Source organism: Chaetodon trifascialis, chromosome 2 (assembly GCF_039877785.1).
Source record: "Chaetodon trifascialis isolate fChaTrf1 chromosome 2, fChaTrf1.hap1, whole genome shotgun sequence".
In the NCBI taxonomy this organism is placed as follows: domain Eukaryota; kingdom Metazoa; phylum Chordata; class Actinopteri; order Chaetodontiformes; family Chaetodontidae; genus Chaetodon; species Chaetodon trifascialis.
In genome coordinates, this window is record NC_092057.1 from 1,233,625 (window position 1) to 1,261,054 (window position 27,430).

General features: G+C 43.8%; 1 protein-coding gene across 1 annotated transcript; it reads right to left on the reverse strand.

Moving 5' to 3' along the window:
- Positions 1-215: 215 nt before the first annotated feature.
- LOC139349779 (zinc finger protein GLIS2-like) lies at positions 216-27,430 on the reverse strand. The gene is made up of 7 exons (XM_070990771.1): positions 26,957-27,430; positions 11,351-11,539; positions 10,189-10,382; positions 7,523-7,708; positions 6,699-6,832; positions 5,590-5,708; positions 216-3,328 (listed from the first exon to the last, which is right to left on the reverse strand). Exons 2-7 carry the CDS (start codon positions 11,514-11,516, stop codon positions 2,649-2,651), a joined length of 1,479 nt encoding a protein of 492 aa, XP_070846872.1. The 5' UTR covers positions 11,517-11,539; positions 26,957-27,430; the 3' UTR covers positions 216-2,648.

A 27,430-nucleotide genomic window follows, 5' to 3' on the forward strand; every position in this document is an offset into this window, starting at 1 on the left:
GATTTTCATGCGTTCAGAGACATGAAAAATCGTCTAACTTGCAGGGAAGAAAACAAGAAACTCGGAGTCTCAGGAGATGTGCTGATGCCTTCAGGGTACCATTACTATCACTGGGATTCCATGCATTGCTTTAGGAATCCCGCTATTCTTCTGCACTTTGAACGCAGCGTGGACGCTGCACTGACATAAAACACGACAGAAGAGACCGTTTGTTTCACTGGTTTGTGTTTATTGACATGGAGTCATTGTCATAGTCATCAACACTGGTGACGTCCTTGGAAAGTGTTGCCGTGGCCCTGATGTACACATCACATCTGTTGTCAAGGTATTAAATTTCAGTTTTCTAAAATGTAATGAAAAGTACATTTATACACTTTACATTTGTGTAAATATTTTTCATATATTGTGTGATATATTTCAGTTGAAACACAAGGCACTTGGACACCTTTGAAATACTGATTAGGATAAATCAATGTGCAAACAAGAATACACGATACATCAACACATACTGGCCACATGTGGCCATTGTCAAACATTCACGCTTCAAAAATACTCGAGAGACAGTTTTTTAAACCATCGTTTGGCTTCTTCTTGTGTACCTTTTTGTGTTTTATTGTTCATTTGAAGCAAATGTGTACGCATTATCGCCTAATACACACTTTTGTCTACCTTCTTATTTGAACGTTGTCCTCATCAGTCCAATGTCTCATCTACAAGGCAGGGCTGATCCCGTCTAGATCATTGTCTTGGAATGACAGATGGAGCAAGGAATTAACTGAAAGCAAGCAAGGTGGACCGCAAACAAGGGAGTTGACTTCAAACCTACATTCAGTTGCGTCAGCACAGTTTTCTTTCTTTCTTCTTGCGACTTGAAAAATCACATGGTCAAGCGTGTAGCTCTGTGTGGATTACAATCTTTCATCACACATCGTAGTGTCGTTAATGTCCCGAGCAAAAGAGCTTTGTTGGGTTGAACAGCAGAGCAGCTGACAGCCGCGCTGACATCAGACTAGAAAATCACTGTCAGAAATGATGATGCATGGCATTCAGCCTCAGGAGCCCACCGCCCTCACAGCATACCCTTACTGTAAGGGGTCATACATGACAACTAATGTACCAGATTCAATCCACAGAAACCTTCTTTGAGTAAGTCAGACATGCAAGGGTTTGAATTTGCCTTAAATCCACTTTGTGACCACACGACAAAGTAAAATCAGTTTCAAAAACACAAATTATTTTCTCCCACACATAAATATTTTGTAAGCAGTTGTACTAAATTAACAAAACCAATTATTCAGAACGCCAGCTGTCATTGTATGGGAGTCAAAATTTTCAAATGACTGGTGTCACATTTTGAAATTTAACCCATTAATTGCACAAATTCTTCTGAGGGATAAAAATACAGATGGATGTTACAAAGGTAGATCTTAGTCTAGTCAAGTCTGCAACGCTTATTCTCTAATGATCCCTTAAATAACTGTATGGACTGTACTTGTCATTGCTCCCCGTAATGATGCTTTTCCCATATTTAGCTCAGAGTAAAAATGGGTCAGTGGGGATTGTCAAACATAAAAACTACAAAGTGGTTAGTGTACCTGCTGTTTTCATGACCTGGTTTAGTAAATCTAATACAAGTGATTGTCCACGGAAAAATGTTTTTCAGAGGAAGGAAAATGGGAGGAAACTGGTGAATCAAGAATGAAAAGGTCACTTCACCCAAATTACACATCAAGCCATGCAGAAATCCACCTCATACCGGCATATATGGAGTTTGATTTGCAAGTTTCATAACACTGAAACAGGACTTTGAGCCTACAGACGCGTTAGCAGCTCTGACTGCAGGCACAGAGCTTTGAACGAGAAGCCAATGCCAGCGTGCTAACATGATGTTAAGCAGATATGATGTTCACCTTGATAACAACCTTAATTTAGCATGTTAGCATGCTAACACTTCATTATTATTATAACATCTTTTTTTTCTGCAGGTACCGTACTTGCTCATAAATGATTAGTCCAAGTTTTGGACAAACTCAATTGTTGGCCTGATAATGGTGCTAGAGGAAAATCAGGGAGTCGCTAAAGTCGGTAGCATTCATCCTCTGGAGACCTTGAATGGCTGACAAAAATTTAATAGCAATCCAACCAACCAACCGACAGGCACTGCTATCCCTCCTGTGGCTCATTGCGAAGTAGTTCAAACAAAGAAACCGTGATGTGTGTGGTTGAATTTCAGTATTGAATCAAATGTCCTTTTTTAGTGCTGTTTACAGCAGAAATCTCAGAAGGATATCTCAGAATGTCAGCAGATACAAATGGATCCACATGGCCAAATAGCACTAAGGGGTTTTTCTTGGTAATTTGGGTGATGTGACTCTTTAAAGTTCATGACAGCTGAAATATGCACGGTGCTAAAACATTTCGCAACCCAACGCCTGAAGGTCGTCAAGGTTTTGTACATCAACACAAAAACTGTTGTTTCTGGGCTGGAATGACTGAAGTGCTTGAAATGGCTCCATTGATCCCTAACATGCACACACACAATCATCATAATCATGCACGTATGTCTGTGAGCACACACACACAAACATACATGCAAACACTGACAGAAAAACACACTCCCTGGTTCTAAGCATTGCTGAGTGCACATCCTAGCTGACAACAGCTGGTTTGAGGAGGAGTGCCCTTGGGGGAACAACCACCCAGGACAGAGGGTCGCTTCGTCTGGGTCCCATCCCTGCAGAGAGGTTCAGCACTTCCCCCTCCTCGCCTTCCTCCTCTTCCTCTTCGCCTTCAGTCTCCTTCCCTGCCCTCTGTCCAAGACCTCTCAGCGCTCCCAGGCCTAACATCGATGCAGCTGAAAGTCCGAAGTGCAACAGAGGAGAGTCCGAGAGGCCGAGCGGCCCCACGCCGCTGCCTCCTCTTCCGCCCACGGAGAAGAGCGGTGCCCCGTGGTGGCCCAGGGCTCGGGCATGGCAGAAAGCAGAGAGAGGCAAAGAGGTCCCCAGGCCTCCAAGAAGAGCTGCAGCAGCCCCAGGTATGATGATATGGGCCCCGCCTATCAATGGCGGTTCAGCTGTGCTCTGGTGCCCGGGGAGGCCCAGACCCGTCCCCACCCTGCTTGGAGCGCCTTGCTCTTGGGCAACAAAGTGCCCGTGTGCCTTGATGTGCTTCCGCAGCGAGCTGGGATCTGTGTAGCGCTTCAGGCAGCCTGCCATCTTGCAGTAGTAAGGCTTGTCAACGTAGTGGGTGCGGGTGTGTTTGAAGCGGTCGCTAGAGTTGGAGTAGCGTTTGCTGCAGCCTTCATAAGGGCAGATGTAGGGTTTTTCTCCTAGAGGAGAAAGGAAAAAGAAACAAGGACAAATCAAACGTCAGTCAGGACAGGAGAATGAAAGGAATACTTTATGGAAATTTTAACATCTACAACATTAGCTTTGTTGATTTTTGTAAATATCTCCTTATTCTGAATTTGATGCCAGCAACACCTTTCAAACAAGTTGGAACAGGAGCAAGAAAAGACTGGGGAAGTTGTGGAATGATCCAAAAACACCTGTGTGGAACATCCCACAGGTTCGCTGGTAACAGGTGATAGGCGTGAAAAGGGCATCCTCGAAAGGCTCAGTATAAGCATAAAGCATAGAAAGTCCTCATTTGGAGGCAGGTGGGGTCGATGGATGGGTCAAACGAACACAGGATCTTCAGGAGCTGTTTAGCCATGATATGCCTGAAGTATTAGGAATTCAAGATCCTTGTCCTACCAGTGCACAATGATCTGACTGTCCCCATACGAAACCATGTCTCATGCAGGACAGCAGCTATGAACACAGTGGCTCATGACGCACAGACAGGACGAGCTCACAAAGCAGACAAGCATGTCAAAGCCATAAAGCACAGTTGAAGACCTTATGACTGTGTGTCCTGTGTTATGGCACTTCATCAGTAGGTGTGGAGAGACATATCAGCAGGAGCTTATTAAAGTGGCTGTTGTTTAAGTACAACATTTATGGTGTCAGTAACAACCCGGTGGCCTGCGATAGCTATGAAGCTACTCAGGAGGCACCAAGCTAAGGCTTAACGTAACATACTAAGGACCTGCGTTTCATCCTGTCTGTCCCCCCCCTGTAGATTAGTTTCACTTGTCCCTCATTAGTCTTCCCTCTAGTGTACTTGCTCAGTGAGTTTTCCCTCTTTCAGCTGTCTGGCGCTCTGTGTTTATTCCCTTGTCCTGCAGAGTTTCCTGTCTGGTGTAATGTTAATTTAGTAATCGGTCCTGCCTGTTCCTGCAGTTTTTGCCTGCCTTGTTGGTTTGTTTGGATTTTCCTTCCTGTCTAAGTGTTCTGCATTTGGGTCTTTTCGAAGTGCCAAACATAACATTGAGTGAGGTACGATGCACAGCTTAGGCTGAAATCAAACTCTGGATGTTATATTGATTATATTGTATGTGTAATAACCACTTGTCTCACCAACAACAATTTATAATGAACATAAAAAGCTGATAAGCAGGAGGGAAGAGAGGAAACCGTGAACTGACCCTGGCAGCAACAGAGGGAATTAAACACAACACACATTTCCCACACAGGCTGCAGAAGAGTCAGAATTTTCCACTTCTGTGTTTATGCCACGGTCACATTAGGTGAAAAACGCTTTCTCAGCAACAGAAGGTGAAGCCAGTCTATAATGCAATTGAATGTGTTACTAAGATCTAAAGGCAAGAAGAGATAGGAATAAAAAACAGTGAGGAGAGATGAATTTGAGTCATTGTCAGGGTACATTTAACGGGGCGTCCACCGACTTCACAGATTAATATCAGCTTACTGGTCACGACAAGTACGACTAAAACCTTCACATCACATCTTCTGTGACTCTGGAGGATGTTTTCTAAAATCAGAACCCAGATGATGTCACAGTGATGTCATCAGGGTTAGAAAGCTTGTTTTATTTGAAATTCATTTAAATCAGAAACTGTGCCTTATAAACTCTGGAGGTGTGGAGTTGACAAGACACCTGTAGAGTTGCATTGTGGGAAATGTAGGATCCAGTGTTCTGAGCTTGAGCTAAACTAGGGGCTAAGAGTTAAGATACCTCAGCCTCTTTTCATTTGATTGTGACCATCTTTTCAGTTAGTTACTCAGTTAAGCTATAAGTTCCTGAACTTTTTTTAAATCCAATACGTAGCTACATCTGGTTTCTCCTCTGATACCTCACCCCACCCCGTACACTGATGGGACTGGTTCCTCGGGTATGTGACATATGAAACGCTGCCTGTTTGGGAGAAGGTCACTGCAGTTCCAAGTTGGAAATGCTCAGCTCGGTGTTGACTGCTTATTTTGCTGTTGTAGCACATAAAAACTACCATATGGGCATGTTAACAAGGTTAAAAACTTGATTTCATTGGAGGCTTTTATTGATTTTGAACAACACTGGAGGTCTATGGCAGAGAGGAATAAGACATGTCGCACTTTTAACACGCAGTCGTATCAGTTCATCGTTGGTTTTGGTCTCTTCATGGGATTGTTGGCAGTATGAAAAGTATAAAATAGCCCAGCACTTATCCTTTAAAGCTGTCTGGCTGCTTTCCCTTTGTGAACTCACCTGTGTGCGAGCGGGTGTGTATCTTCAGGTTCTCCAGACGTGAGAAGCTCTTGTTACAGGTGGGACAATGGTGTGGTTTCTCGTTGGTGTGTGTGCGGATATGGATCAGCATTTTATACCTAGAAAACAGGAAACATGAAAAAAATTGGGCTTGTGGAACATGCGCGCGCACCCACCCACCCACCCACCCACCCACACACACACACACACACACACACACACACACACACACACACACACACAAAACATTGCCTTCAAAATGTTCAGTTTCTCTTCTCAGGATGTGGCTGCTGGTACCTGAATTAGCTCACGCTGGTTGTAGAGGTGTGGTTAAAGGTGTGGTTTCAGCTGGTTCTGGTTCATATACTTTGAAATAGTGTTAATCTTTTTTTTTTTTTTTTTACCTCTTTACTGAAAGACAAATGTCCTTATGATTTGAATTTTAATCCTTGACCATCATGCATCTCTTTTATGGTTTTTGTTGCCTGGAAAGCTCTTATAAAACCAGTGATTGTTGGACCCGAGCACGAACTCATGCTGTGCAGCCAAATGTTGCTCAAACCCAGTGACCTTTATTTAAAATGTTCGTGAAGATCCCAGAGAAGCCAGTAATTTCAGGCTACATTTGGGAAGAAAATGATGCACAAGACATTTACAGTTTTTCCATTTGATGGAATGAAGCAGTCATCTTGGTTTGAATATTTCACTCAGTGTGAACATCCAGATATAGAACATACTGTGTATGATATGGTCTGACAGTGACTGATTTCAGGAAGCTTAAAGCTTCTTAAGGGGGAATGCAAGGTGAAAAGTACATGTTAGGACTTAATAAGACACACCTATGGTTAACTAACAAAACATTAATTTTGGGATTAAGTATATGTTTAATTATAGATCAAGGAACAAAGAAATCCGGTTGCCGCTTCTCCAAATTTGAAGATTTATGCCTGTGGTGTGTATTCTATATCAGTGCAAATGAAACACCTTTGTTTGTCAAACAATCGCACCTCATGGCTGACCCCATGATCAACCTGGGATGACCTTAGGATGACTACAATAGATTTGTTGGTAAAGCTGTGGTACATTCAGTGGTAATAGTGTAAATATACCTGGCATTGAAGCCTCTCCCGTTTCGAGCACAGCCCTCCCACTGGCAGCAGTAACCGGAATCCTTCTCAGGCTTGACGTGGAAGTCGTTGATGTGATCCACCAAGTCCTGCAGCGAGTCGAACAGCAGGTGGCACTGCAAGATCGAGGAGGGCGAGATAATACATGACATTACTGCTGGCTTTGGATTTACTTTTTCCTTTAAACATTTCTTCTCCTTAATGTCTCGAACTTTTCTACTTTTCTTGAATTTCACATTAATAATATCATTTTTAATTACTCATACTGTCACTTTCCATGAAGACCTTGGTCAACGCTACAGCAAGTTTTTTGTATGTTTCAGGTTTGAAACTTACTGCAGCTTTCCTTATGAACAGTACATCTTATTGTTTAGTCTTTAAACTGTCAGAGTATACTGTAAAATCACAAGTTTCCAGAGGCCAAGGTGACATTTTTTTTAGATTTTTTAATCCAACCAACGAAACCCAAACCCCAAAACTCTAAAGTGTTCCATTTCAAATGATAATACAGCAGAGAAAAGCAGCACATCCTCACACTTTACACTGAAGAATAAATGTTTTCTGTCTGATGAATGACGACATGATGACCTGAGCGTGAAACTGTTGTTTGTTTGTTTTAGTATTGTGAACTTAAGTCATCTTCATCCTCTAGCTCCTCTTTTTCCAAGGAAAAGTGATAATTATAATTAGTTCTCATTACCACCTAGTGGTCATAGTAGTTGTTGCACTTTTCATCCTGCCCCTCACCATGCATTGATTATTGATTGGATTATTTACTTTTGTTTTTGTGTCATCATTTTATTTACCTTCATCCAACGGCAGGCCAGCTGACCGTCCAATGAGGGCTCTGGTGAAACTTGCTTCTCTCTGTTCTGACTAACGAACACAGAGGAGGGAAAGCTGTACGCCCTCGGTGGACTTCCAATCGGCAGATAAAACGGATATCCCTGTGGTGATGCTGCGCCTTCCACACCTCGATGACGAGCTGGTTCCTGAAAGAGAGGAAGATGAAGAGAGAGGTCACATCAACCGAGCACGCCCATCTCACGTCATATCATTCAGATCCCAAAGCAGAGATATTTGGGACTTCATGGCTCCATTGCTGGCAGATACATCTACGTAAAATCCAACTATAACACTATATGTGATTTTAATTTTTTGCAAATATTTGTGGTATGTGCATGTCCAGGACCATGAAGCATATGTAGCTGCGTTTCCACGCTTCACTGACATGAAATGGATCTCTTGTCTGGAGGAAATGGCCACAGTTTGTAGAATGACACACAGTCACATTGTGTCATGGGTTATACCTTTTAAGCAACGTCTTTGACTGCTTTCTGTGTCTGGCAGTCTATTGGCTATGACCTACGACTTCTTCAAACTGACATTAACCTTTTGTTAAAGATTTTAGTTTCACGCAGTGAAATAATGAAACAACGTGACTGATTTTCCTCAAACTGGTGAGAGTGACCAAAACTAAATTCTGATTTATGCTGCATCATGAACAGAGAAGTCAGACAGCGTTAATAAATCACATCCATCACACTGGCTACTTAGTCAATACCGGACGAGAGAAAAACAAGTTTAGTTCGTTGTGATTTTGTTTTGAATGGATGTCACTATTTTATAAAACTCTGTAGCATATCCAGTACTGGCAGACAAGGCTGTTTATGTCAGTAACCTTCTGACATCAGTAGAAACATCACTTTATATGAATGTCTGAGGCTCCAACCTGAACAGTGAGAAAAGGACTGGGCCTTGTATTGAACCCTGTGGTACCTCACTTTTGACCTCACTGAAAAGAAGAATGTTTATTACTAATATTTTCCTGGAGGATTATCACTGTTGCCAGAGCTTTATGATCTGTTTAATGCTGTCAAAATTTTTGTTTCAGTGCTATGCTGCCGCTGTTTTGGTTAAAAAAACACACACTGGATGATGAAATCAGTATGTTTTTAATGATATTTTAAGGTTTTGCATGTTTAGAATTGGAAGGGAAATTCACACTGGTCAGCTAAATGAATTCTTTGTGAGAAAAAAAAAAAGCTGCTGACAGTTTCAAAGACAAAGACAGCTTTGAAGCATGTCTGGGGGATATAATGAATGCTTCTCAATATCCACTTTTGATGCGTTGGACAATTTAAAACCGGTACTTTCTGAGCTAAAAAACAAATCTGGGCCAACAGGGGAGATTTTATAATCTAACAAAGAAGCTGTGTGTTTCATGTTTTACCACTCAAGCATGGCTCGAATGTGATTTAGACCGTCACTGGACGGCTGTGTGCCAACAAATTAAATTCACTTCCAGGATCCCAATTCAATTCAGTCCTGTTGAAGAAGAGTGGAGCGCATTCAGCCACGATCAGTGGCTGTCTGGATTATTCTGAGAAGTCTGGTTATGGATGAGATTAACTGCTGAGGTGAAGATACACACATAAACAGACCAGTCTTCCTTCACGTGTATCTTTACGAAACAGAAGAGCTTGAATTTAAACGCCTGTGATCTTACTTTTAATTGCAGTTCATCACATGACAATGTGAAAACAGTGTGACATTGTGAAGCTGCAGCTCCTCCCATCTTCAGAGTGAGTTTTCAGCTCATCTGTCCCACTTGGCACTGATGGGATTTTGTTGCCTTTGGACAGAGTCAGGCCAGCTGTTTTCCCCTGTTTCCAGTCTTCATGCTAAGCTAGGCTAAGCTAACTGGCTACTAGCTGCATCATGTTTACAGTACAAACATGACAATGGTATCAATGCTGTAACTCTCTGCAAGAAAGCACATAAGCACGTTTCCCCAAATGTCAAACTATTCCTTTAATCTGCAGTGACAACTTGTCGTATGCCACCAGCGTGTGTTGCCCTGAATGTGTGATTTATTTGAATTTTGTGAGAATTACCTTTTTCTTTGTCTTCGTCCACCTCTGCACAGTGTTTTAATGTTTGTACCTGTCAACCCGACAACATCCATATCTGATATGAAGTCGCTGGCTGAAGTTTTAGTGATTGTTTTGGTTCAGATTTATAATCTGATCATTCAAAGAAACGTAAACTGGCTGAACTCAAATTCAGTTCGGGGGTGTGTTTCACCAAATTTGCAACATACATGCTGTGATGTTCAGAGTGAGATCATTTCGCCCCCAATGAATTCTTTCACTGTTAGAAACAAACGGTCCTCACAGGAGCACTGCCAGAGCCCCGGAGGATTCTTTACTTACAAAATGAAACTTCTGTCTTTGCTATCAGTGTCTAACAATGCCTCCTGAAACAGGTCTCTTTCCTATCAGGTCTTCAAGCCAGGTATGGAGATTATAAGGCTGTATGAGTGCTCAGTATGAGGCCAGTGGTAGGAACTCAATCTTTGAAATCACATCCAAAAATCCACTTAATGCAACTGCAGTTGTCACTGTGAGTTCTGATGGTTTGTGACTGGAAAGCATCAGTGTCGTCTCTCGGTGCGAACGCCCGCTCTCACCCGTGAGAAGAGATGTGGCTGAGGGCTGCTGCTGCTGTGGGGGGACTCCAGGGGAGAGGAAGGGGAGAGGGAGGAGGGGGAGGAAGGAGATGGGGAGAGGGAGGAGGCATGGCGGGAGGAGGGTGACAGGCTGAGGTCCATGGGTGGAGGACTGAAGCAGGACCCGGGTCGTTCTTGAGAGGGAGACTGGGAGTCTGGATTGGAGATAAGAGTTTAAAATGGGATGATGTTACATTTGTCTCAGTGGAGTAAAACTTGATGGATCATAAGCAAGTGTAAACCCACTATGTTGTCCCCATTGGCTTGTGGACTATTGTTTCAGAACCTGGAGTTTGGCATCATGGCCATCGCGATCCTGTTTTGTTTGGTGCCAGGAGTGGATTCACGCTGCTTTACCTCCATCCTGATTGGATCTGACTGAGAACCCAATGACACGCCATGGCAGCGACTTGTCAATCACAAGGTAGCTACGCCCTAAAGCATACCCTGCCTTATCATCTATTTTACCCTAAATGGGACCAGAATTTACAAAATCAACATCCTGCAGTCAAACCTCTAACAGGGTCTGAAATTTAGGGTCAAATTCTCACAATGTGATGCTGCCATGACCCACATCTACAAACCAGCCAACCCAAAAAAACACCAAAACAAAGGAGGTGACATAGAGCGAAGGTTTGCTGACTCATGCTGCCTCTGTGCCTCCATTTGGGAATATGCTGGTATATAGGTGCACAAGTGAGAGGGCAAAATGGTATTATTAAACGCACATTAGATATTCTGTTCATTACTGAACACTGGGGCTATGAAGCACGGAGTCATGCAGTCTATTCAGACTGTCGCAGAGGCCATGGTGGGCTTATCTTTCTGGTCTTCATGTCAGTGTCACGCTCTTCTTGTTATGAGCCGCACCAACAAATATGGTGACAATGTGCGTCTATTGGAGGACAGAAGAGAGCTACCATTCATTGGATTTACAGAATTAAGTTACTGGGAAAGTGAGAACATAGAATCCACTTACTATGCTATTGCATTATCACAGTGATAGTCTTAATCACTGTAACATGGCAGCAGCTGAGGCATGATGTGTGTTAGAGACGGAGGGGAAGTGATGGAGGAGAAGAATTCTGGATGTTGTGCTTCAGTTTTCCAGGTTGCCTCTTACCTGGGGAGGAGGGTGGGGAAGGAAAGGTTGTGCATAGCAGGCGTGGTCGTGTGGCGCTCAGAGGGGCGCAGATAGAGGCGGGACAAGCCCTCTTTCCTGATCTCATTGGACCATCTGTCCGCCCTGAAGGAAGCTTCAAGTCCAGCGGCTCGTCCAACGACAGCATGGCTGCTGGTTACTCCTGCACACCTGAGGACACAGAACCATTATGTAGTATCCATTTCCACGCTTTAAGTAGCTTTAAGTGTGTTTTTGACAGCATCAGCAATTTTTATTCTTAATTTCACATTTGTCCACCAGCAGTGCAACAAGCTGTAAACACAAAAAATTCATGATCGCCTCATAAAGTTGATACGGTGAGTTTGTCAGAAAAGCACTGCCTGCTTTGCTCTGTGCCTTCCTTAACCTTCACATGCTCCCTCTTTCTCTCTGACAGGTATCCTCAGGTCTCTCTTGTGGGTGTTAACCGCTACAGGAAGTCCTTCCCCGCCCTCTCAGTGGAGTGAGATAAGTCTGATCCATCAGACTTATCTCATGGGCTGCCTAGTAATCAAAACAACCTCATGACCAGGCTCTCACAGCGGGACACTGATGAATCAGGTGAGTACAGTTACTTTGCACTCATGTGCCTTCAGTGCAAAGCAGAGTTAGATCTAAAGTGTGACTTTCTGAAGGAAACACAGCCGACTGCTTTGAAATCATCTCTGTATAAATGTCTGCTTCGCTTTCACAGACAGAAATAACTCATAAATAACTTAAAGTCACAGCTACAGTCGGATCCTGTGAGATCAGATCGAACCATTATTCAAACACTGTGGCTTCCAAACAAAATGATCCACATGAGGCCAGCGTGTGGAGGTAATAGTGGTCTATGTGGAGAGTGGTGGTGAAGGATGACCTTCACTGTTACACATTAACAATAATATCGAAAGCGCTTTTATGTTACTCGCTTCTTTATGGTAACATTTGCTAATTCATGACATTTGTGCAAGTATCTTGTGCAATATTTAATTTTTTACTGTTATATATTTTCTACTATGCCATAGTACAAAACCACTGTATTTTATTATCCATATCATGTGCAATCTAAAATTGCACTATCCTTCCCAAGGTAATACTGTTTTATACTCTTTTTGTATATAGTTCATTTATTTCCTATCCTTTTTTATTGTCTGTAACAGTTTTATCTTATCTTATTTTAAAATGATAATGAAAAACCTGTTTGAGTAATAATATGAAAACTTCACTCTATAACTGTGTCAAGTGATACAGCTGAATTATTCCAGCTGAAGCATATTTTTCAAAGTCAAAAAGACCCATGTAAAAAAGGCCTAGTGTGACATATGTAGTAATAGGATAGAGGAGAGTGCACATCTTACACTGAGAAGTCTTTAAAGTGTTTAATTTGAAAAGAGGTTAAGCTTCAAACCAGTTTCCAGCACAGACTTCTTTCTCAGCTGAACATAATTGAAATTATAGGCCCCTTTTCCTTCTGACATCAGATAATACAATGAGCTAGATTCAGCTGGTGTCCTGTCCTGCAGTGCATTTATTCTAAAACCAGGCAGTCAATTTGAAAGTGGTAGCAGGGTCATATCTTGTGCTGTGAAGTTTAGCTGCTGCTCAGTTCCTGAGGGAAAAAGCTCTGAGAAGCATTATGATGCGGGTTTGTTACTGCGATCTCTACATTTCTGTGGTCGGCCTTCACTGACGGGCTTAACGAGATTTTGCAGTAGTTTTCCACCCGTAGCGGTATGATACTCTGAGTGAGGCATGAGACAAAAAGCTACGCTGGTCCGTGACTCAACTCATAAGTTCTTGTTAGACCGAATGACTCAAGACCCAGACATCTGCTTCAAAGGAAAAAAAATCTCGCAGGAGGAAACGGACGGGGGAAAAATCTGACGTGAAGTGGATCAAACCTGCAAACAAATGCCTGACAGCCGCTCTGAACGATGACAAACACACACTCTGTTTTTCAGCAACACTCTGCTTCTCACTCGCACTGCTACACACCATCCACACCGGAGAGCTGCCTGGCTCTTCCTCAGTTTCTGTTTCCATCAAGAGCTCGGCTCGGTTTTCCATCACTCACCAACTTTTGTCAGTCTGGTTTCTTGAAATATACACAGCAAAATCTGCCAATAGTAGAGACTAGAGGCCGGAGCGCCTGCATGGCTGACATTATCATTTACACATAGCACCGATACACATGACTGTACTGCCGCGTTTCGTTGTGTGATGCTCAGGTTGGGGGTGGGGAGGCTGATCATTTTGGATGCATTGTGTATGGGTTTGTTCCTATTGGAGGCAGTTAACATGGCGTAGAAACAGGCGGGACAGTGGAGGAGAATGGTACAACTACAAGAGCAATGTCTCTTTCCAGGAATCATGGCACAGTTACTCAAGATAATCCACAGATTTTGTTGTGAGCAGTTTCATGTGGGAACTATTTTCTTTCTAACAAACTGCACTCACCAACCTTTTCGCAGCGTGCAATTACTCCCCTTACTCTAGTCTGACATTGCTAGCTTGTGGAGATTAGTTAAGAGCTAACCAATGCTAGCGAGCTCACCTGAGGAGCCATGAATGCTTGCATCCCATGCTGTCACGAGCACGAGGCTCTTGTCCACGAGTTGATGGAATGTCGGTGTTCGGTTCAGTTCGAGGCCTGTGGAGATCCGTGCCATGCACCACTGCCATAAACTGGCCAGTTGCCACTTAACTTTCCATTAAAGCTGTCTTTGAGTCTGGCCAGAGCCAATTCTTAGAGCCGGAGTGAGTCAGCTGAGCAAGAGTCAAGCATTTCTCTGATGACATGTAGAATCAGAGTGCATCACACCAGCAGACATTAGCATAAAGCAGTGTTGTTAAAGACTGCAGGTTTTAAATGTTATATGCGATATGAACACACTATTCAAATGCATGCTATCCTACACAGAAACCTTGCTTATGCTCGTGAGAGATCAAACTCCCTGTAAGACTTATTTAGAGTCTGCAGGTCAAAAACAATGACCGATCAATCAGCCAATCACCCATTTACTATTTTGCATTCATCAGAACGAGTGTCTGTATGTGTGAGAAAATATTCAAAATGAAACGAATATCAGTGAATTTGATGTAACACAATATGGCACTACTGGAAAACTACTTTGTGTGTGTGTGTGTGTGTGTGTGTGTGTGTGTGTGTGTGTGTGTGTGTGTGTGTGTGTGTGTGTGTGTGTGAGTGTGTGTGTGTGTGTGATATACATGTAGGTGTATTTTCAAACTCTGGACAGAGCCAAGCTAGCTGTTTCCCTCTGTTTCCAGTCTTTATGCTAAGCTAAGCTAGCCGCCTCCTGGCTCTAGCTCCACACTTCACACTTGAACTCTCACCAATGAAAAAAAGGCATTTCCCAAAATGCCACACTGTTCCTTTAAAATAAGTTTGGAACTTTTCACTTTCACTTGGAACTTTACACCCAGAGCCCAAAAAAAGTTTTCAGATATGTTTTTCTAGCCAGTCGTTACATATTTAACCAGCATTTGCCTCCGCTGGAACTCCTAAATGGCGCCAGACGTGGACTGCAGGGAGATTTCTAACACAACTGCAAAACCTCTATTGGGTGTCTCAGTATATGGCTCTTTAATGACATAGCTGGCAGTGAGAGCGTTCTTAATTTACTTTCGCTGGCAGGATTTCCAAACACAGTCTGGGATTCAAACTGGCAACTCTCCAGCTACATGTACACCTCTTTAACTTCTAAACTTGCTGTCACCACACATTCTTCCACAATCACCGACAGGATCCCCCGACATAATATGAGGCAGAGGCTAAACCACAATGAAGTCAGTGTTTAGGTCCTTCTGCCGGCCGGCCTGCCAGCTACCTCACCACACTGGTTTCACATTCCACAGCAACCTCGCTGACTTCTCTCTCACACACACACACACATGCTGTTATTTGGAGGTATTGTGACGGCACGCACATACAGCACCATATGTATCCAAGCACGCATGCAGTCTGAAGTCACACCAGAAGGCATGCGCAAAACTCACAGCCACACGTGAGCTTCCCCCGCCCCCCCACCCCCCACCCCCCCAGCCCTCCAGCAGCTCCTCCCTTTCTTTTCCCTCAATGACCTGCATTTGGGCAGCGTGCCCGGACCCTCTTATGGATCCCCTACCGCCTAGCAAAACACATACTTTGACTGTTCACACACATGCACGCAGTCATATGTAGTGCATGTTCTGAAGGAGTAGCCCTTACACGCACACACATTTGTCTTTCTGTACTTATGCAAACCCTTGCTGACATAATGCCTTCCCTCGTCCGAACCCTAACCTGAACTGTCACAACCCTTTCCCTGAAACTAATTCTAGACCTCGAAACCAAGTCTTAAGCTTCAAACTGTCCTCTGAAGTAGTGAGGATCGGCCACAGTGTCCCCACGGCGCAAAAACGTCCTCACCGCGACTGCATACGCATGCATACACACTCGTACATACAAATAAACATCAGTTCATACTTAAACAAACAACATAAGCGTGGACTAAACATTTTGCGTGCAGCTGTATGTAAAAGGCTGTCAAACACAGAACGTCGCTGACGTCTTCAGGGAAGCAGCACTGCACACGCTAACGTGCACACGCTAACGTGCACACAGCGTTCATCAGCAACATGCACATACGCACAAAATCACGTTTCTCACAGAGAAACACACCAGAAACAAAACTTTTTCACACAATTATATATAAAACTACACAGACACACGCACAGAGTGCAGCCCCCCCTCGGGTGTAACACACACTCTCCCCCCTCACAGGAAACCTTTGCTTCCACGGCGCCCTGATCTGGCCTCTCCCTCCACGTTTTTTTTACTCCTCTCTCTACTTCCCTCCCTCTCACTCCTTCCTGTGGTTTTCCTCTCCCAGTCCTCCAGCAGAGCATACCTCTCCCGTTCTCCTCCCCTCTCCTCTGCCCCCTGCACCTCCCACTCCTTTTTCTTCTCTCCCATTTTTTACTCTCCAGAGTGTTTTTGAACTCCCTTTTCCATTCTTCTCCAGTTTCTTGCCTTTCTGCTGGAGCAGAAAAACACATCGTATCACTCTTCATAAGTCACTCTTGACCTCATGTATATGTTATATGATTTTTATAAAAATAATTCCCTCCTCTTGTTTACCTCTCTCTTCTAAATAGGGAGGTAAGATTGAGAAGATAGAACCTCGAGTTTCCCAAATCTTGAGCAGGATTGCAGTTTGTATTTTGGGGTTTTTGAAGAAGAGGAATGGATTTCAGTGGGGGGGTGTGACAGTGTATCACGATGGATCGATGTCAGCCCTTGTTTTTGAGGGTTTACAGTACATCCTTTGATCTTTCCATCCGACGTCCTTATAAGGTATTATGCAATGCCCCTGCAACAGCGAGGATGACAGGAGGCTTTGTTTTCATGACTTGGAGGCACACAGAGACGGGACTCTGAAGGCTGAGGTGTATTCATGGGAAAAGGCTGGAATTGGCTGAAACTGAACACCTGTTTGAACAGCAAATAGCAAGGAACATGTGAATGCACAAAACAAAAAGACAGGCTGGTTTGTGTGGAGGAGAAAAGGGAACTCTAAGGATAGAGAGGGTGGAGAAGCATGTCGCAAACAGCAGGGGGTTCGTCTTAGCGCACAGATTGTGGTGAGATGGAGGCAACGAGCAAAACACACTGCAGTCCTTGGAGGCAAGAGTTTGTTTTTGTAAAGGAGGAAGACAAACAAGAGTTCTTCTTATTGACATCCAAGTGTTTCTCAAATTTCACAATGTGTTTTTGACTGTTTTCGAGAGCCCGAGTCTACACGGATCATCCAAAACAGTAATGACCGTATCAGGTCTCAAACACAAGTCACAAAAACAAAACCGCCGCCGCTGCAGTTACGTGGTTTCAGCCGCCACGGCAGCGCAAGGAAATTTACTGTCAGTGTTCGCAGCTTGTGAATGTGTTGAACCACTGTTTTATATTATGTCAGCTCTGATTCACACCATGTTCTCCGTGCCAGCGTTCAGGAGAGTGAATTTCACTCCGGACGAGAAAAACGGCAGCATACGAGGAGACGGCGAGCGAGCAGGCGGTGAAAACGACAAATAGAAAAACTGAGAGAGGAAAGGAGGGAGGGGAGGACAGAAACTGTGGGAGTCAGACGTGTGCTCCCACCCTTTTCTTCCCCTCACACTTTTCCCATTATTTGCCTCAGTATTACCCTCCCTCCCCCTCCCTCCCTCTCCTGTGTCTCAGCAGCGCTAAGTGATGCAACTCTGCAGAGCAAGTCTGCAATAGCCACCAGTCGAGCCTGCAGTGTCTCTCGCACTGACACTGGCGTCTTTACCATTTAGGAGGGGAGTGGTGGCGGCTGTCAGGGGAGGAGGAGCGGGGGAGTAATCTCTCAAGACAGATATTATGGAGTTCTCTGCTGAAAAAAAAGCTCTTTCCAGACGTTCTGTACGTCTCTAAACTTATTTTGAGTCACTTTCAGACTTTTGGGGGCAGATTGATTTGATTAGAATAAAAACACAACTCGCTGCTCTTTACTTGCATGGGTTTCATCAAAACTGCAGAGGCTTGTTTGCAGCAGCCACTTTAGGAGTGCTCCAAGAAGACTTGGGGGGGTCTCAACTTTTAGAAATCATAAATTATTGAGAATAAAGTGGCACTTTGTTGTCTTAGTCAGATTACACTATTTAAATTGCCTTGGACTGGTGGTCCTCCAGTGCAGCAAGCAGGCTAAAACAAATACTTTAAATTATCTATAGCAAAGCTTGACGTCAGTCGACGTCTCATCTCAGTAAAAAGGGAAAAACATTCATTTCTGATGCGTCTTGCACTTACGGATCCATTTTTTATTTGGTGGCGAGTTACTTATTCATTGTGTCTTGGATGACACAGTTTGAAACATGTGAACACAGAAGCGACGGCTTGTTGTCAGTTATTCTGGATCTTTTCTTTCTCTGCGATGCAGCCGTCACACGTTACATTACCTGTAAAAACTAGAAACAGTCTCTGGGTCGTCAAACTGTATTCTGGAAAAATGCAGAAAGCAAAACTAAAGTACATGAAGCAGGTCGGCAGAAATTGGTAAATTTTCATTGCAAAATGACTCCTGTAATTAACTGAGTACACAGAGATAAAGATGTCGGATGCAAACAGGTAGATTGCTACCTGTTGGTAGAGAGTTAATTCTTAGACAAACTGGAGACAGAAGACAAATATTTTGAGGCAGATGGGAAGGAGATCAGTTGGGGAGGATGGAGTGATGCAGCAGGGCTGTAATGAAGGATAAACCCACCTCATCCCACTTTATCCTCCAGCAGCTCAAAGATGAACTTAACCATGTATAGTCATGATATACGCACTTCAAGCTGATACCATTTTGGAGAAAGTGTGTGTGAATCATCAGTGTGTAACTGGAGGTCATATTTACAGAAGCGCTCTGCTCACTTACAAATGAGAGCAAATCACTGATATTAACATATTTCAAAGCTGCACTGATCAATATTTTAACATGAAAAATGGATCGAATTACTGCATGTGATGGTAATTAACTAGTGACCCCCTGCTGAACGTAGCGGAGCAATTAACTTCTAAAGAGACAGATATGTCCTCAGGAGTCAGAGAGCAAAATAAAATGCATTAAGCTTCAGTTCAACAAGTGGTTAGGTCTGTGCCATTAATTACATGGTAACATCAAGTCATTTAATTCACTAGTGCACTGATTTACAGCAGCTGACAGGATCTTTGTTTGAGGTGCTCAAGGACATCATAAACCAGTGGCAGAGATGTAAAAATCTGTAGGTCTTAAATATAAATGAAATATAAAAATAAATCAATACAGCTCTTGTTGTTCAGTGTAAATCATAGCATCACAGTCGACCCCAAACACCTTTTTTCATCCATTGTCATTAAACATTAACTGTGACTACACCAACGTGAGATATTGTTGACAAAAAAAGACTAAAATGTAGTTTAAAAATCTAAACTTTGCTTGATCTCACTGACCTGAAGAGGAGACAGAACATAATAGGCCTTTTTTCCCACTGCAGCGGCTCTGCTTCCTGAATCAGGACTACAGCAGCGGCAGCATCACGGACAGAAAGACGTGACTCCTCAGGCTCTTACCAGCTGTTTCATGGCCACATTGCTTTTTAATGAAAATGCCCCAAACATCACCTCGCTGCTGTCATTCATAACGTCACATCAGACGCTTCCTGCAAAGCTGCGTTGTTAATCATCGCCTGTGTTTTTCATCAGATAATGATGAGATAAAAGAAGTTTCAAATGATCCGATGACTAAAAAAGACTAAAACAGATGCAGTTTTCTCTGACTGAGGATGAAGTTGACTAAATATATTAAAAACTAAAAAGCTTAATCAGGCAGTTACACCACACGGAGGTGACACCTGTTTTTTCCCTGCTGTCGTTTTTCATCTTGTACCTTCAATCTTTTTTTAAAGCACTTTAATCATATCCAGTTTTTGTTTGAGCCTCTGAATTAAGCCTTTCTTTTTACTGCTTTTTTCCTTCCATAGTAATATTTCTTCTTGGCTTCCTCGTTTATTTCTCTCTGCATCCCGTCTCCTCGCTCATAACCCCCGCCTATAATCCCTTGCACCACCACCGCTACCACCATCCAAGCGTTTGGCAGCGGGACAAGGTCAACACAGAAACCTCTCCACTTCTCCTCTCTGCTTTCCCTCCCTGTAATTCTTTGCATCAGTGGAGCAACAGATCCCTCCTCCTCCCTGATCCTCTCGTCCACCGCCGCCCTCAGAGGAGCGAGGGAAAGAGGAAGACTAAAGATGGAGACCAGCGTGAAGAACAAGGTCCCGAGATGTTGAAAAGGCACGAGTGTAGGTTTTCTGGGTTGTGTTGAAAAGACAAGGAGGATGAAAGAGGGAAGGTATATGAGGAAATGGAAGACAGAGAAAGGGAGGAGGGAGGAGGGAGGAGGTGGAGACAGACAGAAAGACTGAGGCAGAAAAGTGTTTTAACCTTTGTTGTCAGGCGAGACAGACGAGGCCAAGAGCCGTCTGCGTCCCAGAAATCAATCTCATTTTCCTTCTCTCTGTCTGTTCTGCCTTTCTTTCTTTTTCTGTCTCCATCCTTCTTTCATTCCCTCAACTCTGTCATCCAGACCTAAAACACACAAACACATGCGCCGCCTCACATTCCTACGTGCAGAGCAGATTCACCCAATTTGTTTCCACTGCGTGCGTGTGTGTGTGTGCGTGTGTGTGTGTGTGTGTGCCAAGCCAGTAAATAATAACCAATCCCAGCTGTACTGCAGGCTATTCCTCTCGTTCTCGGTGGGGAAACAAAGAGGGAGCGAAAGGAAAAAGGCACCATCAATAAGAGAGTAATGAGCTGGAAAAAAGTCAGCAGAGACTTAAGCAGGAAGAGTTAATAATGCTTTAATGCTAACAGACGTTACGAGTCTGCTCGAGCTGGTAGTCAATGCTCTCCACGCACAGGAGCCACATGCCATTTGAATAAAATCCAATTTGTACACATGTCAATGGGAGGTTCAGAGGCAAAACCACCTTAATGCTTTTCCAGCCAGCCAGCAGGCACTTTTTATGGGGAAAAGCTGCCACACAGGTAAGAAAACCCTCTGTTTCCTTCAGAGTTCCTCCAAACAATCATTTGTTCAGTTGGTTTCCTGACACCCGACAAAGAAACCTGATTTCATCCTGATTCTCTGGATTTGTGTAAAGTGCATGAATCTAATTGGGGCTAAATCTAAACAAAACAGAGTCGTGTTTTTCCACCTTAAGGGAGAGGAAGGCGCTGAGGAAAACGAGAGATTAGGAGACAACAAGAGGTGCCGAAAAGGAAACAATATAGATCGATGATGGATGGATATACAGGGAGAAAAGTTAACGTTGACTTGATTTCACACATTATTCCAGATATTTTCCCACTGCAGTCAAAACCAGCCTGTTTTGAAAACAGCTATATTTTAACTGAATTCATTAATTTTTATGAGCAGATTCCCTCACAGGCAAAGCACATCCACCACATCCTCATCCTCATGACTGCAATGGTCGACTGCCAGTGACTCCAAAACAACATACATCAGGTTTTAGGAAAAGCTCTCCAGTTATAACAAGTCCTGGACAGTTAGGTAGGTGACATGTACGTAAGTTACATAACTTAAAATAAGCCAATTCTCTCGTCATGATTACTACAGCCACTAGAGGTCGCCACCTAACAATAAACGTGTCTTAAAAACCTGCTTGCACTCTTGAACTATACGGCCTTTTTTCTGGTACGGACAGGCTCTAAATCTATGGCAAGTTTTTGTGTAGAGTTCAACTTGAGTAAACTTAGACACACACATATGCAACACGACTGCAAATTGTGTGCGTTGACTTGATAGCAGCCACGTTAGCTAAATGGCAAATTCATATTGTGAGTAGCATGTTCGCTGGTTAGCTCTGCAGCCACAGCAGCTCAGTAACTAGCACCTCACAGTTTGGGTTAAATGCTAACAGAAAGTAGGTGGTAATGTCCTTTATGTAGGAGGAAAGTACAGGTATGGATGTTTGTGCAGGACACAGGGCTTCACGCATCATTACAGACTTTCAATTAGCATTTGTCTTTTTAATATTTTTGTTAAGTGTTGCTGCTTGCTAACCATAACCACTCTGTATTCTCCATAATAATGATCTTTGCAGAACCATGCAGATCTCGTAGCAGGCGAGAGATTTAAAAATGTAAACCAATAAAGCGCTGTCCTTTAATCTTTAATGAATCAACTTGAGAGGATTTTATTGGCGTGACTATTTGACAAATCTAAGCAAGACCAGTAACACCCACTGCAGCCCATCACTCAAATATATGCAATCATTTCAGCCAAACGTGGTGTTTGATTCATTAATCAGCAAGTGGAAAAAATATTGATCAACACTAAATCTGATGTTCAGTTCATCATTGAAGTCATTCATCTTGAGCTTCTGTCTGATTTAACCTACAGGCGATGAAACATCTTTAGGTCTGATTGGACAAAATAAGCATTTCATCATCTTTGGATCTGGAAAATTTCAATGTGATTTTTGATTTTCACTATATTCTGATTTATTTAACAGAATAGATGATTAACTGATTCTAATCATCAGATACAAACAGGCTAAGATAAAAGCTTGTGGAGGCAGACACCAAAGCAAAGGGTCAACATCATCAGAGGAGCCATAAGAAAAGAGAGTGATGAAATAAGGAGTAAGCTAACAGTGCGTCCATTGTAGTTGACTTCTTTGAGCCAACGGGACGCAGAAGAAGTCCATTTCTGACTCTACGCCCATCTGCCCTGGCACTTGATCCCTCCTCATGATCATAACTGCCTCCTTTGCCAAGACATCTTTTTTTCTTTATCCATTTTTTCCTCTCCTTCTTCACTCCTCCTCTCTGTCAGGCCTTTTTTATTTTTTGAGGAGGCCAGCATTTCGTTTGCCTCCTTCCTCAAACACAGACCAAAAAGAAAGAGAGCAAGAGGCAGCGAGTGGGAGGGAGGAGAGAGGAGAATAAGAAGGGGGAGAGAGGGAGAAGGGGAGTGATGGAGGGGGGTGTCGGGGTGGGGTTTGCGGAATTTGCTCTATGTTTGGTTTGGAAGTAAAGGCCCCGGCGCTGGGCTCTCAGGAGGATAATGGAAAAGAGAGGGAGAAGAAAGGGAGGTTTATGGATGTGTGTGTACCCTCACAGGTGGTCGGCACACACTGATGGGGGGGGTCTTTTGTGAGTCAAAGTGTGTGTGTGTGTGTGTGTGTGTGTGTGTGTGTGTGTGTGTGTGTGTGTGTGTGTGTGTGTGTGTGTGTGTGTGTGTGTGTGTGTGTGTGTGTGTGTGTGTACTGAACTGTGTTACGTGTACGCAAAGCATGTGTGTGTGTTCATTCCTCTGTTTATTTGCAGATGTTGGCACGGATGCTCATAAGCTTTTAGCATGTAAGAGAGTCAGAGAAGGAAGACAGAGAGAGAGAGAGAGAGAGAGAGAGAGAGAGACAGAGAGAGAGAGAGAGAGAGAGAGAGAGACAGAGAGACAGAGAGAGAGAGAGAGAGACAGAGAGACAGAGAGAGAGAGAGAGAGAGACAGAGAGACAGAGAGACAGAGAGAGACAGACAGAGAGAGAGAGACAGACAGAGAGAGAGACAGAGAGAGAGAGACAGACAGACAGACAGAGAGAGAGAGAGAGAGAGAGAGAGAGACAGACAGACAGAGAGACAGAGAGACAGACAGACAGAGAGAGAGAGAGAGAGAGAGAGAGAGAGAGAGAGAGAGAGAGAGAGAGAGAGAGAGAGAGAGAGGAGGTGAATAAGACATTCCTCAGATGGAGGAGGCGGAGGAGGGGGGAGATGCAGGGAGCCAGTGGTTAGTTAGCGGTTAGAAACTAAGAGGAGAAAAATGAATGTCTGGTCCAGGGCTGGGCCCAAAAACGATACCACAACCAGCCAGCGAGCCAAGCGAGAGGAGAGAATAAAGTCAGAAAGAGTAAAAGAGGAGAAGCGCCTCCTCCTCCTCCTCCTCCTCCTCCTCCTCCTCCTCCTCCTCCTCCTCCTCCTCCTCCTCCCTTACGAGGCCCGCTGACTCCTGCCTCTGCCGCAGGGGAGAAAAGTGCTTTCATAGCTGATCTGAACCTGCTGAACCCATCATGTGCAAACAGCAGGCAAAGGAGAGGGCCGAGGCCAGCAGCCACACGGGGGGCTTCGGTGGGGGGTCTCAGGCTGGGGAGCACAGGAGGTGTGAGGAGGAGGAAGGGGAGCATCATCGCAGGTCCTCCTCTGCTCCCAACACACCATTTTACCAGTTTGGGTTGGGGTCTTTCTTTCTTTCTTTCTTTCTTTGCTTCTTTCACTTTTCTTAACTCACTCCACCTCCTCTCTCCCTCTCTCCCTCCCTCTCTCCCTCCCTCTCTCCCTCCCTCACTTTGTTTCTCTCTCCTTCTTTCTTTTTCCTTCCTTCTCTTTCTTCTTGCTGTCATTGTTTGTTCCTGTCACTTCTTTCTCTCTTTCCGTCTGTCATTCCTTCTCTGTGACATTTTTTCTTCACTTACTCACTTCCTTTCCTTTTTCGTCCATCACGTCTTTCAGATCTTACTCAATGCTTCCTTCAGTCATTATTTTTTACTATTCTTTGCTTCCTTCGTTCGTTTTTTCTTCCTTCACTTTTATTTCCCCTCTGCCGTTCCTAGTTCCTTTCTTTCTTTGCCCTCTTCCCTTTGCTTCCTTCACCTTTTTCTTTCCTTTCATTGCATTTTTCTTTCCTTCTTCCATTTTTTCCCTCACTTTCCATCATCTGTCTTCTACTCCTTCCTGACTTTACGCCATCATTCCTTTTTTCTTCCACTGTTTGCTTCCTCGACTTTTTACTTTACTCCACTTCTTTTTTTTCTGGATCTTTCCTTCTTATGCCACCCTTTCCTTCCCTCAGTCACTCTTTGGCTTCTTTGCTTTCTTCCCTCTTTTTAATGAACTGAGGACACAGGGTTAAAATGTACCAGTGTCAGGTCAATATGGCACTGACACAACGCTGCATTAACACTCATTAAATGAGCTGTTTTGACCCCGTGTTGGTGTTATTTTTACATTTCTGCTGGGTTACTGGATCAAAACCATTCTGCTGGGAGGTTTTCTACACATTAGCACTGGATGAAATTAACCCTGTCCAACACTGGCTCAATTTCATTTCTGCCTTTCTGAGAGTAGACAGTAGAGAGGACAGAAGACAAGGCCAGACTTGGTGCGGGGACACTGCAGTTGGTTTGCACTTACTTCACTTCTTGATGTCTTTTCCTCGCTTTCTTCCTTCTCTAATTTTATTTTTGCCTCCTCCTTTCATCACCCATGTTTTTCTGTCCTCAACAGCTTCCTTTCTCTTTTTTCATTCCTCCACTTTCTTCCTACCTTCACTTTCTAATTGCTCTCTTTATTCCTTTTACTTTACTAACTTCCTTCCTTCCTTTCTACATGCACCTATTTTAACACTCACGCACACACGCTCACATACGCCATATGTGTGAGCAACACTCACACCCTGCAGCAGACAGTGTGGGTGGAAGTGGGCTGTAAGGCAGACGCACCCAACAACAACAGGAAAGGAGTTTGCTTGGCTCCGGGCCTTTTTAAAATCCATCCATGAGCATTTGTCCAACCTTTAGAGAGCAGAATGATGCAACAAGCCTGCAACCTGCACATTGCTGCCGTCAGACAAAAACCTCATCTCCTCAAAAACTTTTTACCCAGACCTCCATGATGCTTCTCAGAAAACTAAGGAAGGGGCTCAAGTGGAGCTGGCACAACTGAGGGTCACTCCCTAAACCTGCCCTACCTCTTGGGATCTCGTTCAGTTGAAACACAAGCATGAAAATCAGTGCAGCTGGAGTGTGGACGTTTTTCTAACAGGGACGCAGACTCATCCTTTTGGGAGGATGAGGAGTAATGATCGGTGGTCTGCAGAGGTGAACTGGGTTACAAACTGGGTTTACTTTGCATTTACAGGTAGACCAGTTAATGCATTCATAGCCTTGTGGTGAGAAAGACTCATCTCCTACACTGAAGTCACACCTTGCATCTCTGCAAGATCAGTGTGCTTAAACCAAGTGTTTGCTGGATTGTTGAGTCCACACACCTTTTCAACATTAGAAAAGAAATATATAATAAATATAATATGACCATGTGTGTAGGTGAGAAAGTAGCCGAGATATTGACATCTGTCACATGACTTCCTGCTTTGGGGCTGAACATAAAGGTTGCTGTCAGTCATGTGAACAAATGAATAATGCTGTCATTTTCCTGCTGAGAACTGAATGAGCTTCATGTGCCCATAATCAACACTAAGACGGCGAAGGCACAGTAAAATGTTCAAATGTCAAAAAAATGCAGTTTTCTAGCATATAAGATGAAGAAAAGCTCAAATCTGGACATTTTGGAAGCTTTTGTTTGCAATTACTTACATGATTGATCAGTTACCAAAATTATTGTGGATCCATTTTCTTTGTATTGACAAATCAAGTTTCTAAGAAGAATTACTGAGGGCCCAGGATGGACCCATGAGGAGCTCCACATCAGTGGACAGCTGTAGACGAGGACGTGAAGGTCACAACTCTCCAGTCCAGAGTCCAAATAACTGTCACTGAAGCTGACGGATGTTTAGAACGACGGGTTTTACATTCATTAACTGAGTGCATGTTCATTTTTATACTGATGGCAGCTTTTTGTAGATTACACACACACACACACACACACACACACACACACACACACACACACACACACACACACACACACACACTGCATACCATTTATCATCAAACAGCTGTTCTCTATTTGGAAATTGTGTTGTGCCTCATATCTCCAAAGCTATTTATACTTCATATATGGTTTTCTGTAGAGATTTAAAGTAATCCCTGTTCGTCATCAGAGAACTATCTAATCAGGAGCATTTGGTCTGGTGATGTCATGCCAGATAAAAAGCCAATAAGCGCGACAACAAATTCATAAGTGAGCAGCACAGACATCTTAACCATCAACAGAAGCATCCTGTTAGATCGATGTTAAAGAAGATGAGCCAGCAGCTGGATTTCGTTGTGAGGATTTACCTCTGAACAGCCTGCAGACAGTCAACAGCCTCCTCTGCTCCCTGTAGCCTGAAGATGCTTTTCGAGCCTCCGACACACGAACCGAGGACGCAGATGAGCAGAATCAAGCGAGTTTGTCCGTCGTTTCCCGCAACATCTTCAATGAAGTTATCAGCTGTCTCTGGCTGGAAATCGGTATTTAGAAAGCAAATCCTCCCACAGGGGATCGTTCAAGGGGATAAAAAAGAAAGCCTGTTGCGAGTGGTCAGTTTTCAGATATGCAGCCGAAAACCTCGTCCTGTATAGGAGGGCGATAGTAGTATAGTTTTCTAGTTTTCTCTCGAAATCGGAGCGGCGTGAGCTGAAGAAATGACCGAAAAACTGAGTGTCATTCAAAGGCGAGGACGCAGGCTGCGATGTGAATGTCAAGTCCGCCGCAAAAAGGTGGAGAGGCTCTCCTGGAGGCGCATCGCCCAGTTGCGACGCTGGTCAACT